The 12,785-nt window shown below is 45.6% G+C and overlaps 1 protein-coding gene and 1 pseudogene across 1 annotated transcript; one reads left to right on the top strand and one right to left on the bottom strand.

Annotated features, from left to right (window-relative positions):
• The first annotated feature begins 476 nt into the window (after positions 1 to 476).
• On the top strand, positions 477 to 10,709 carry chdh (choline dehydrogenase). Its single transcript, XM_046343393.1, has 8 exons — positions 477 to 620; positions 1,286 to 2,058; positions 2,890 to 3,041; positions 3,778 to 3,907; positions 7,353 to 7,487; positions 7,950 to 8,092; positions 8,440 to 8,542; positions 8,739 to 10,709. Exons 2-8 carry the CDS (start codon positions 1,308 to 1,310, stop codon positions 9,155 to 9,157), a joined length of 1,833 nt encoding a protein of 610 aa, XP_046199349.1. The 5' UTR covers positions 477 to 620; positions 1,286 to 1,307; the 3' UTR covers positions 9,158 to 10,709.
• LOC124031758 overlaps positions 10,576 to 12,785 on the bottom strand; it is a 101,152-nt pseudogene continuing 98,942 nt past the window's right edge.

Here is a 12,785-nt window from a genome sequence, read left to right as displayed (position 1 = left end):
CAGTTTTTTACCCCCAAGCCATACGAATCCTGAACAGGTAATCAAATGCCCCCCCCAACCCCTCTTTTATGCTACTGCTACTCTCTGTTATGTTATCATGTAAGCATAGTCACTTTAACAATACCTACATGTACATACTACCTCAATCAGCCCGACTAACTGGTGCCTGTATATAGCCTTGCAACTGTTATAGCCTTGCTACTGTATATAGCCTTGCAACTGTTATAGCCTTGCTACTGTATATAGCCTTGCTACTGTATTTAGCCTCACTACTGTTATTTTTCACTGTCTTTTTTACTGTTTTTATTTCTATACTTGTTCACCTAATACCTTTTCTTTTACTTAAAAATTGCACTGCCTGTAAGTAAGCATTTCACTGTAAAGTCTACAACGCCTGTTGTGTTCGTCGCACGTGTCAAATAAACTGATTTGATTTGAAGTGTTATATATGTTGTTGGGTAGGACAGATCATTGTAGGACCGTTACCACTTTGCTGCTCCCGGGGTGCATTGCAAGCCAAATCCAGCACCCCGTGGCCAGCAGACCGTCAACTCCGCCCTCTTATCTCTGCAGATTGTGACAGTTTTGGAAGATATAGGTCGATGCGATCAAGTATAACCGTAAGTAAACCCGTTTTTTCCTCCCGTTATTTCCATGTTTAACCACATAAAGTGGGCGAAGTTTAATGACACTTTGTGTCAACCACAACCACAGTTCGCAAACGTATTCGCCGTTTTCTGAATTGCTGTGACCCCTCTCCAAAGTTTTATATCGTCTTATTGCCTGCATCTAGCATGCACATGTTTTTATTGACGCGTACAAAAAACGTCATTGCAAAAAAAATATAGTTGATGTTGCAAACATTTCTCTTTTTTTGAGAGAGATGAAAGTTATTTGCTATGTTGAAACTGAAACTCGAGAAGGAAGGCGTTAATTCCTATCTATAGCCCCTCCCAGTATAGTCCGTAAAGCCCATACATTATTCAACTAGACTAGCAATATGATACAAGTAGGGTACTGTATCATGTTTTAATTTTGTCATGTTGTTCCTAGAATCTCAAACTTGTGCGCATCATGTGACAGGCAGTGCATGGACTTTGAGTTGTGCTGTTTAAATTTTTTTTTTTTTTACAATATTTGTTCCACTAATCTTCTGTTTTCCAAGCGTTTACATAATATCATTGACCTCGGAAGTGATTTGCTTGAAATCATCTGTTATTTTTTTTCTACACACAAAAAAACATGTAATATTTCTTATTTATTTGTGATGTATTTTATTGTGCAGGTGTGCCATCAGAGCCATCAGGATGCTCTCTGCAGCTGCTTCAGGCAAAGTTGGGTTCAATATGGGGATGGGAGTGGGCAGGTGTGTGTCAGCCTGTTTAAGAGGGTCCCCCAATGCCCTGAACAGAAGGAGGGACTGGGACCCCTCTCCCAGGTACAGCACCACAGCAGCCAAATCCAGCACCCCGTCTTTCAACTATGTCATCGTGGGCGCTGGCTCGGCGGGCTGCGTCCTGGCCAACCGTCTCACGGAGGATCCCCAGGAGTCGGTGCTCCTGCTGGAGGCCGGTCCTAAGGACAGGACCCTGGGCAACGTCCGTCTCTCCTGGAAGATCCACATGCCGGCTGCCCTCACCTACAACCTGTGTGATGACAAGGTCAACTGGTTCTACCACACCCTGCCCCAGGAGCACGTGAACAACCGGGTGATGTACTGGCCCCGTGGCAGGGTGTGGGGTGGCTCCTCCTCTCTCAACGCCATGGTGTACATCCGGGGCCACGGTGAGGACTACAACCGCTGGCAGAGGGAGGGGGCGGAGGGCTGGGACTACGACCACTGCCTGCCCTACTTCCGCAAGGCCCAGTGCCACGAGCTGGGAGGCGACCGCTACCGGGGAGGCAGCGGGCCCCTGCACGTGACCCGGGGGAAGACGAACCACCCTCTACACCGGGCCTTCATAGAGGCTGGCCAGCAGGCTGGGTACCCCTTCACTAACGACATGAACGGCTTTCAGCAGGAGGGCTTGGGCTGGATGGACATGACCATCTATGAAGGTAAGGGATGAATTAAAGATATGCGCACGTACACTGAGTGTACAAAACATTAGAAACACCTGCTCTTTCCATGACAGATTGACCCGGTGAATTCAGGGGGGAGCTATGATCCCGTATTGATGTCACTTGTTAAATCCACATCAATCAGTCGAGATGAAGGGGGAGGACAGGTTAAATAATGTTTTTTTAAGCTTTGAGACAATTGAGACATGGATTGTGTGCGTGTGCCATTCAGAGGGTGAATGGGCAAGACAAAATATTTAAGTGCCTTTGAACGGGGTATGGTGGTAGGTGCCAGACACACCTGTTTGTGTCTAGAACTGCACCGCTGCTCAGTTTTTCAGGCTCAACAGTTTCCTGTGTGTATCAAGAATAGTCCACCACCCCGAAGGACATCCAGCCAACTTGACACAGCTGTGGGAAACATTGTAGTCAACACGTGGAATGCTTTCGACACCTTGTAGAGTCCATGCCACGAGGAATTGAGGCCGTACTGAGGGCATAAGAGGGTACAACTCAATATTCGGAAGTTGTTCTTAATGTTTATATATATATATATATATATATGTATATATGCCATTTAGCAGACGCTTTTATCCAAAGCGACTTACAGTCATGTGTGCATACATTCTACGTATGGGTGGTCCCGGGAATCGAACCCACTACCCTGGCGTTGCAAGCGCCATGCTCTACCAACTGAGCTACAGAAGGACAGTGTACACAGTGTATGCAGACGTCTGTATCTGTACAAGTAAAAGTAGGGAACTGCATTATAAACGGACTTATCATCTTCTCATCCCCCTCTTTCTTCTCATACCCCCCGTCCCCAAGGTAAGAGGTGGAGCACAGCCAGTGCGTACCTGCGACCTGTCCTTACCCGAGCCAACCTGAGGACAGAGGTGCAATGTCTGACCACCAGGATCCTGTTTGATGGGAGGAGAGCTGTGGGCGTGGAGTACACTCAGAACGGGGAGAAGAAGCAGGTAGGTCTTTGGGAAATTCAACAGCCTATATCCCCTCACATATCTCTATATTCATCTCTTTTCTCGGGCTCTTTTCTCTCTTTTCTCTCTTTTCTCTCTCTTCTCTCTCCGTCTCCTCTCTCTCTCTCTGCCTCTCTCTCTCTCTCTCTCAGAAGGGGGAAAGGAGAAGATTAATTCTCTCTCTCTCTCAATGATAGGAGAGACCTCTGAGGTTCTGACAGAGCCTGACTCTGGTGTCTCTAGGAGAGGGCCTCTCTCCCTCACCTCTCTCTCTCTCAGATTCTCGCCTCGCCACCTCTCTCTCTCTCTCTCTCTCCAAGCCTTTTATCCTCTCTCTACAGTCATCTCTGCATACATTCTCTCTCTCTCCCTCGAACCCTCTCCCTCTCTCTCTCTCTCTGCTCTACCAACTGAGCTCAGAAGGACAGTCTCTCAGTCTCTGCTCTCTCTATCTCTCTAAAAGTAGGGAACTGCATTATCTCTTATCATCTTCTCATCTCTCCCTCTCTCTCTCTCTCTCTCCTCTCTCTCTCTCTCTCAGCCTCTCTCTCTCTCTCTCTCTCTCTCTCTCTCAACCTGAGGACAGAGGTCTCTCTCTCACCAGGATCCTGTTTGATCTCTCTCTGGAGTCACTCTCTCAGGTCTCTCTCTCTCTCAGCCTCTCTCTCTCTCTCTCTCTATATCTCTCTCTCTCTCTCTCTCTCTCTCTCTCTCTCTCTCTCTCTCTCTCTCTCAGGTTTTTGCTGAAAAGGAGGTAATTCTCAGTGGTGGGGCCATCAACTCCCCACAGCTTCTCATGCTGTCCGGGGTGGGCAACGCCGATGACCTGAAACAGCTAGACATCCCTGTGGTCCAGCATCTACCAGGTGACCTAATGACCCCACCTGACCCCCATTGTCTTCAAATCAATTAACATTTTATTTGTCACATGTGCCAAGTACAACCGGTGTAGAGTTGACCGTGAAATGCTTACTTACGAGCCCTTAAACAACAATGAAGAGAAAATGTGCAAATAATAATAGTAACACAATAAATAACAATAACAGAGCTATATACAAGGAGTAACGATACTGAGTCAATGTACAAGTTAGTTGAGGTAATTTATACATGTATAGTGCATTAGGAAAGTATTCAGGCCCTTTGACTTTTTCCTCATTTTGTTACGTTACAGCCTTGTTCTAAAATTGATGATTTAAAAAACAATTACAGCATCAAGTCTTCTTGGGTATGACACTGCAAGCTTGGCACATCTTTATTTGGGGAGGTTTTCCCATTCTTCTCTGCAGATCGTCTCAAGTACTGTCAGGATGGATGGGAGCGTCGCTTCACAGCTATTTTCAGGTCTCTCCAGAGATGTTCGATCGGGTGCAAGTCCAGGATCTGGCTGGGCCACACAAGGACATGCAGAGACTTGTCCCAAAGCTTCTTCTGCAATGTCTTAGCTGAGTGCTTAGGGTCGTTGTCCTGTTGGAAGGTGAATCTTTGCACCAGTCAGGGGTCCTGAGCGTTCTGGAGCAGGTTTTCATCATGGATCTCTCTGTACATTGCTCTTTTCATCTTGCCTTCGATCCTGACTAGTTTCTGCCGCTGAAAAACATCCCCACAGCATGATGCTGCCACCACCATGCTTCTCCGTAGGGATGATTCCAGGTTTCCTCCAGGCGTGACACTTGGCATTCAGGCCAAAGAGTTCAATATTAGTTTTATCAGCCCAGAAAATCTTGTTTATCAAGATCAGGCTGTCATGTGCCTTTTTACTGAGGAGTGGCTTCCATCTGGCCACTCTACCATAAAGGCCTGGTTGGTGGAGTGCTGCAGAGATGGTTGTCCTTCTGCAAGGTTCTCCCATCTCCACAGAGGAGCTCTGAACTCCCTGACCAAGGCCCTTCTCCCCCGATTACTCAGTTTAGCCGGGCAGCCAGCTCTAGGAAGAGTCTTGGTGGTTCCAAACTTCTTCCATTTAAGAATGACGGAGGCCACTGTGTTCTTGGGGACCTTTGATGCGGCAGAGATGTTTTGGTACCCTTCCCCAGGTATGTGCCACAACACAGTCCTGTCTTGGAGCTCTATGCACAATTCCTTCGACCTCCTGGCTTGGTGTTTGCTCTGACATGCACTGTCAACTGTGGGACCTTATAGACAGATGTGTGCCTTTCCAAATCATGTCCAATCAATTAAATTTACCACAGGTGGACTCCAATCAAGTTGTAGAAACGTCTCAGGAATGCTCAATGGAAACAGGATGCACCTGAGCTCAATTTCGACTCTCATTGCAAAAGGTCTGAATACTTAAGTAAATACGGTATTTCTGTTATTTTATTTTTAATACATTCGCAAAAAAATGAACCTGTTTTTGCTTTGTCATTATTAGGTATTGTGTGTAGACTGAGGAAAAAATAAATATTTCATCCATTTTAGAATAAGGCTGTAACATAACAAACTGTGGAAAAAAGGAAGGGGTCTGGAATACTTTCCAAATGCACTGTAGGTAGGAGTAAAGGGGACTAGGCAATCAGGATAAATGATCAACTGTGTGTGTGTTTCTATTGGCTGTTGGAAAAAGCAGCAGCTATTCTTTCTGGGGTCCACACAAAACATAGAACATGAGAAAATACAGAACACTAATGGACAAGAACAGAAACAAATTTAAACTAAGTACACTATGACTAAAGAACAATACGATGTGATCGCTTGCACACTGCCCTATCCCATCTGGACAAGAGGAATATCTGTGTAAGAATGCTGTTCATTGACTACAGCTCAGCATTCAACACCATAGTACCCTCCAATCTCATCATCAAGCTGGAGGCCCTGGGCCTCAACCCCGCCCTGCGCAATTGGGTCCTGGACTTCCTGATGGGCCGCCCCCAGGTGGTGAAGGTAAGAAACATTTCCACTTCGCTGACCCTCAACACTGGGGCCCCACAAGGGTGTGTGCTCAGCCCCTTCCTGTACTCTCTGTTCACCCATGACTTCATGGCCATGCACGCCTCCAACTCAGTCATCAAGTTGGCAGACGACACAACAGTAGTGGGCTTGATTACCAACAGCGACGAGACAGCCTATAGGGAGAAGTTGAGGGCCCTCGGTGTGTGGTGTCGGGAAAATAACCTCCCACTCAACGTCAACAAAACAAAGGAGATGATTGTGGACTTCAGGAAACGGCGGAGGGACCACCCCCTATCCACATCGACGGGACAGCAGTGGAGAAAGTGGAACGTTTTAAGTTCCTCGGCGTACACATCAACGAAAAACTGAAATGGTTCACGCACCCAGATACTGTGGTGAAGTAGGCTTAACTGTGCCTCTTCAACCTCAGGAGGCTGAGGAAATTTGGCTTGTCACACAAAACCCTGACAAACTTTTACAAATCTATAATCGAGAGCATCCTGTCAGGCTGTATCACAGCCTGGTACGGTAACTTATCCGCCCTCAACCGCAAGACTCTCCAGAAGGTGGTGCGGTCTGCACAACGCAACACCAGGGCAAACTACCTGCCCTCCATGACACCTATAGCATCCGATGTCACAGGAAGGCCAAAAAGATCATCAAAGACAACAACTACCCAAGCCACTGCCTGTTCACCCTGCTATTATCCAGAAGGTGAGGTCAGTACAGGTGCATCATAGCTGGGACCGAGACTGAAGAACAGCTTCTATCTCAAGGCCATCAGACTGTTAAACAGCCATCACTAACTCAGAGGCTGCTGCCTACATGGAGACTCAATCACTGGTCATTTTAACAAATAGATCAATAGTCACTTTAAACAATACCACTTTAATAATGTTTCCATATCTTACATTACTCATCATATGTATATACTGTATTGTATACCATCTATTGCACCTTGCCTATGCAGCTCGGCTATCGCTTATCCATATATTTATATGTACATATTCTCATTCATCCCTTTTGGATATGTGTGTATTAGGTAGTTGTTGGGGAATTGTTATATTTACTTGTTAGATGTTACAGCGCTGTCAGAACCAGAAGCATTTCGCTACACTCGTTTTAACATCTGCTAACATCTGACCAATAACATTTGCTTTGACAGCTAAAGCCGGTTAGGTTTCATAGTAAGACATTCCCATTGAGGCAAGTTTCCAGAGAAGTCAGTTAGTTATATACAAATAATAATGAGCCAGTGAAATGCATTATAGCAGCTGTAGCAAAGCTCAAGGACATTCACTAATGATTACATATACAGGGGTGTGTGGAGAGTAGAACTGTTTTTTAATAGAACTGTAGAACGGTTTTTAAACTTTTTTATATGTCCTTACATAATGCTGGTGTGTGCGTTCCTATCTGTAGGAGTGGGCAGTAATCTTCAGGACCACCTGGAGCTGTATGTTCAGCAGCAGTGCTCTCAGCCCATCACCCTGTACAAGGCCCAGAAGCCTTTCCACATGGTCAAGATTGGCCTGGAGTGGCTCCTCCAATATACAGGTATAACAAACAAGTACAGCAAAGGTACACAGGTCAAACACGTGCACAGGTCAAACACGTGCACAGGTCAAACACGTGCACAGGTCAAACACGTGCACAGGTCAAACACGTGCACAGGTCAAACACGTGCACAGGTCAAACACGTGCACAGGTCAAACACGTGCACAGGTCAAACACGTGCACAGGTCAAACACGTGCACAGGTCAAACACGTGCACAGGTCAAACACGTGCACAGGTCAAACACGTGCACAGGTCAAACATCCACTGGATGTCATAAGGTGAATGCACCAATTTGTAAGTCGCTCTGGATAAGAGCGTCTGCTAAATGACTTAAATGTAAATGTAAACACATCAGCGACTGTTCTGATGGCTCGTTTTTATTTTGTGAGAATGTCATTTCACAAGAATTGCGTCTGGCATCCAAATGATTTAACCCGGTAACCATGGCACCTGCCTCCCAGGATACGGGGCCACGGCCCACCTGGAGAGCGGGGGCTTCATCCGGAGCAGAGGGGGCGTGGCCCACCCCGACATCCAGTTCCACTTCCTGCCCTCGCAGGTCATCGACCACGGCCGTGTCGCCTCCAAGATAGAAGCTTACCAGGTAAGCTGTGTGTGGGTGGTGTGTTTTTGGACATGTCTGTGGGGGTGTGTGTGTGTCCTTACACCCGATAAATCTCTCCATGCTGAACACCCTCTTTATGTCCATGCTCTGACTCATCCAAGGCTCTGCATGTTGTGAAAGGCGTGTCCCACTCACACCTGCACACACGTAGTGCATTCTCAGAGATGCATTCACACTTGTATCCATTTGAACTGTGCGAGAATTTCTGCAAGCACTTTATCACCAGGACTTGCATTTTATTGAGCCTTTTTCATGTGCCTTTTTACCTAATGAAATATGAACTAATGTTGATACTGGAAACCGATTGGCCCATTTTGATGTGACAGGTTCACGTGGGACCAATGAGAAGTGCTAGTATTGGATGGTTAAAGCTGAAGAGCGCCAGCCCTCTAGATCACCCAATCATCCAGCCCAACTACCTCTCAACAGGTATGTTCTGCCTTGTATACTGTCACCAGAACATGCCTAACCAAATTCTCTGAATGGATTGTTTCCCAGACTCAGATTAAGCCTATTCCCAAACTGAAAATGCCTCTGCTATTTAGTCCAGGTGTAGTCTTAATCTGGTTCTGGGAAACCAGCCCTGTGTGGTTGATGACTTGTGTGTCCCCCCTCTCTGCCTCAGACACTGATGTATGGGAGTTCAGGGAGTGTGTCAAGCTTTCTCGGGAGATCTTTGCCCAGAAGGCCTTCGACCCATTCCGGGGGCCCGAGGTACAGCCAGGGCCTGAGTGTCAGTCAGACGCCGAGATTGATGCGTTTGTGCGTCACAAGGCAGACAGCGCCTACCATCCGTCGTGCACGTGTAAGATGGGTTCTCCATCTGACCCAATGGCGGTGGTGGACCCAGAGACGCGCGTGCTGGGCCTCGAGGGCCTCCGTGTGGTCGACGCCTCCATCATGCCCAGCGTCGTCAGCGGCAACCTCAACGCCCCCACCATTATGATCGCGGAGAAGGCTGCTGACATCATCAGAGGGCGACCGGCGCTCAGCGACCCCGGGGTGCCTGTGTACCAGCCTGGATCTCTAGAGACCCAGCGATGAGCTTCACACAGATGTGTGGAACCTGCAGCGTCACCATCTCCTAAGGGCCTGAACAGCCAGAGGTGGATGCTAGGTATTCATGTACACATCCGTCGGTCTTTACCGTCAAAGTTTCTTTTTTTTTTTACGATTTGAAATATGTAAAGACAAAACAGTAGCGTAAAAAGTACAGATAAGCCTTCCATTATCTAACCCGTCCATTGGTGTAAAATTCTGGTAGAGCTTGTACCTTCCAGGGTCTCAGTGCCAGCTGTTTTTTTTTGTTTGATATGTAATACTCCGCATCATGAAGAGGTAGTAGACTCCGTTGGTCGTCAATAAAGTGCCACGGCATGCTAACCAGCAGAGACTACAACCCCGAGAATCACTTTGGATTGCAGTGTTCCCTACTTTCCTGATAATGCTGGTTTTCTGTCCAGAAACAGTGAGTTTCTGATGTGATTTGATCAAGTTCCCTGGGTATTACTTCTTACATTTATGTTTACAATTATATGAAGATGATTTATATGAAGGATTTAAGCTTTTGATAGTCGCCTGAGTTGCCTTGCCAATCATGAAAGTGTCTTTGACGTATGTTGTCTTGAATCTATTGATTATTATAAACTGGGTGGTTCGAGCCCTGAAAGCGAATTGGCTGACAGCCGTGGTATATCAGACCGTATACCACAGGTATGACAATTTATTTGTACTGCTCTAATTACGTTCATAGGCAGTTTATAATAGCAATAAGGCACCTCTGGGGTTTGTGTTTCATGGCCAATATGCCACGGCTAAAGGCTGTGTCCAGGTACACCACGTTGCGTCATGCATAAGAACATCCCTTAGCCGTGGTATATTGGCCACATACCACACCCCCTTGTGCCTTATCGCTTAATTTGAGCAGAGCTGCAATAATATGTTCCAGTAGTATTCTCATACGCTTGCATAGTATTAACCCTTATGTTCATGCTAGCCTTAACAATGTGACTTCTAAGTCCACAGTTCCACCTCTAACATCGTCAAAACAACCACTTTGCGGATGTCGGGTAAAGTGGATCTGATTGAGTGGAGCCGTTGAGCTGATTGACTCTAAGCCTTTACACGAACACTTTGCACACCGATTTTAGCGCAGACTCAACAACCGCTGTGATTGTGAAAATAATATTCTTTAGAAATCTTTGTAAGATTTGATTATTTTTCTAATTCCTGCCGGCTGAGTACGTAGAGCACAGCTGCTGTCCTCTGGAGGCATTCAGTGCCGTGGAGTTTATTCAGTTGTGAACATTACAAAATCATCAGCAGTCCATTGTATTTCCAGGCAAATATTCAAGAGACTAACGTGAATGTTAAAAAATAAATGTTAAACTACATTTTTAGGTAAAAACTAATTTGCTACTAAGTGGAATTAGCTGTAATGTTAGCGGATAGAAATCCTCAAGTACAGTGAATCATTTTAACCTTCATTTACACATTCTGTACAGGGTTTAACATTACCATCAACATTTCAATGCATCTTTAAAACAGAAGTAGTCTGAAAAAATAAAGCTGTGAATTGCACAAGTTGTATAACAAACCTTTTTCTGTTTCAAGGTTCTTTTTTCTTCAATCATTGGCATACAATATAAATAAAGATTGGTTTTAATTTAGTGAAATATACCGTCACGTATCACTTGGCAGGTCACTGATTCAAAGGTCTCAGTAACGACATACAGGGAAATGTACAGTCTCACCATCTTAATTACATTTGAAATATACTTGAACCAGTGACATAACTTCTAATGCAGTGGGTGTTGTTACCACTATGTCAGGATTTAAACCCCATTAGTCAAAACACCCACAGAGTGGCCATCACTATTGGCGGCCATCTTAAATTGCCCTCCACCATTCATGTGTTGAACTGAGAGCGTTCTGTGTCAAGAAAGCTGGTAGTTGAAAACAATATTCCATTGGCAAGGAATTTACATTTCGGGACGCCATTTCACAAAGATCCCTGACGTGACCCGGTGTTTATGTTGACACGTTTGGGAAAAACGCATTAGAATCGTACAGCTTTATTGGCAATAGCTGTGTCTTTTTAAAGCATCTTTCCCCCTTTTTTTTGTTTTTTTTGAAAGAGCACTTTTGTTGCACATTATAGGTTGGGAGGACAGAAACACATTTCCATGATAGTACCGAGTTGTCCTTATGTATGGCCTTCAGAAGCCGCTTTTATCCAAAGCTTCTTAGTCATTGCGTGCATACATTTTACATATGGGTGATCCTGGGAATCAAACCCACTAACCTGGTGTTACTAGTTATTTTCTGTTGGCAGTGAGCTAAGCTGGTAAATGGCAAACCCTACTTCTGTAGAAACAAACTGCGCGCACTTGAGATAAAGTACCTCTTTGACATATTAATTCTAAACATGATTCCCCTTAAAAGTAGTGAGAAAAAAAGGCTAAACATAATAAAAAATAATTTCATATTCATTCCAAATAAAACAATACTTATCTATTTCATAGGCATGGGGAATATGTTATACCTGTAACAATCCATAAATAACTACATATAAAGCATCTCTTTCAAATAATATATTTTTCTTAGAGGGTTTAAAATACACCTACAATTTAATAGATTGTCCTTTCATTAAAATATTATGGCTGCTAAGTCATCCCTGAAGAGTGATTGGTTGGGCAGGAGTGAGTGTGATCTTGGAATACACCGTTTTCTCATGTTAGTTGTTCGCTGTTTCAAAATGCGGTCTGTAAAATGGCCGCTACTCTCCATATATGATTGACTACTCTTGGTGTCTTTGTGCGGACGGTAAGGCGAACGGGAGGCAGGGGGGGGGGGGGATATGGCTGAGGACTGGAACTTCATTTCACTGATATGTGATTTCTGTATGAAGTCGTTGAGGAGGAAACCCAACATTACTGCATCCCCTTTGGGATACAACCCCCTCTTATATTTCACTCTGTTTCATTGGGTGCTGCAAAACAGACGGAGAGGAAGGGGCGGGACTCTGAAGTTGGATCTTTGGCGTGCCACTCCATCCCTCCACTCCTCTCCAGCTGGCAGTGTTTTCATCCATCCATTCATTCCACAGAAAGAAAGGCACTTTGTTCTCGTTTGTTTGTTTGTATGGTTGTTGGCTGCATCCAAAAAGCACATTGCTCCCTATATAGTGCACTAGAAGCACACTATAGGGAATAGGGTGCCATGTCAGACGCAGCCTGTGTCTAGTGTGAGTGACTGCTATAGGGTGCTGATGCATATCATCTCATCAGTCAGATCCTCCTCGTATTTCCCGCACGTGTCCGGCTCCTCATCGCTGTAGTCCTCGAGATTGCGGTCCATGAGGCTCGTGCCAGTCACTGTGTCCGTTGCCCCCGCCCCATTACCCATACTGCCGTTCAGCAGGTTGCTGGCGGCACTCTCCATCTCGTCGATGGTCATCTCGCAGGCGTCCGCGATCTCGTGCTTGGTCGCCGACACAAACTTGGGGTCCTTGGCGTATTTCCCCAGTCCTTCTGAAATCAACACCTGAAACAGAGGGAAAAATGTATCATTCAATCAGTCAAAGTGTGTGTGTGTGTGTGTGTGTGTGTGTGTGTGTGTGTGTGTGTGTGTGTGTGTGTGTGTGTGTGTGTGTGTGTGTCAGGGCTACTCA

Source organism: Oncorhynchus gorbuscha, linkage group LG03 (genome assembly GCF_021184085.1).
Source record: "Oncorhynchus gorbuscha isolate QuinsamMale2020 ecotype Even-year linkage group LG03, OgorEven_v1.0, whole genome shotgun sequence".
Lineage (NCBI taxonomy): Eukaryota > Metazoa > Chordata > Actinopteri > Salmoniformes > Salmonidae > Oncorhynchus > Oncorhynchus gorbuscha.
Note: the sequence above shows the minus strand (reverse complement) of the source record. Positions and strands in the feature narration are given on the sequence as shown.

Coding starts and splice junctions, on each gene's coding strand:
- chdh (XM_046343393.1), top strand. CDS start 1,308: ATGCTCTCTGCAGCTGCTTCAGGCAAAGTTGGGTTCAATATGGGGATG. Junction 8,093..8,439: donor CCAAGATAGAAGCTTACCAG/GTAAGCTGTGTG, acceptor TTGATGTGACAG/GTTCACGTGGGACCAATGAG. Junction 8,543..8,738: donor GCCCAACTACCTCTCAACAG/GTATGTTCTGCC, acceptor TCTCTGCCTCAG/ACACTGATGTATGGGAGTTC.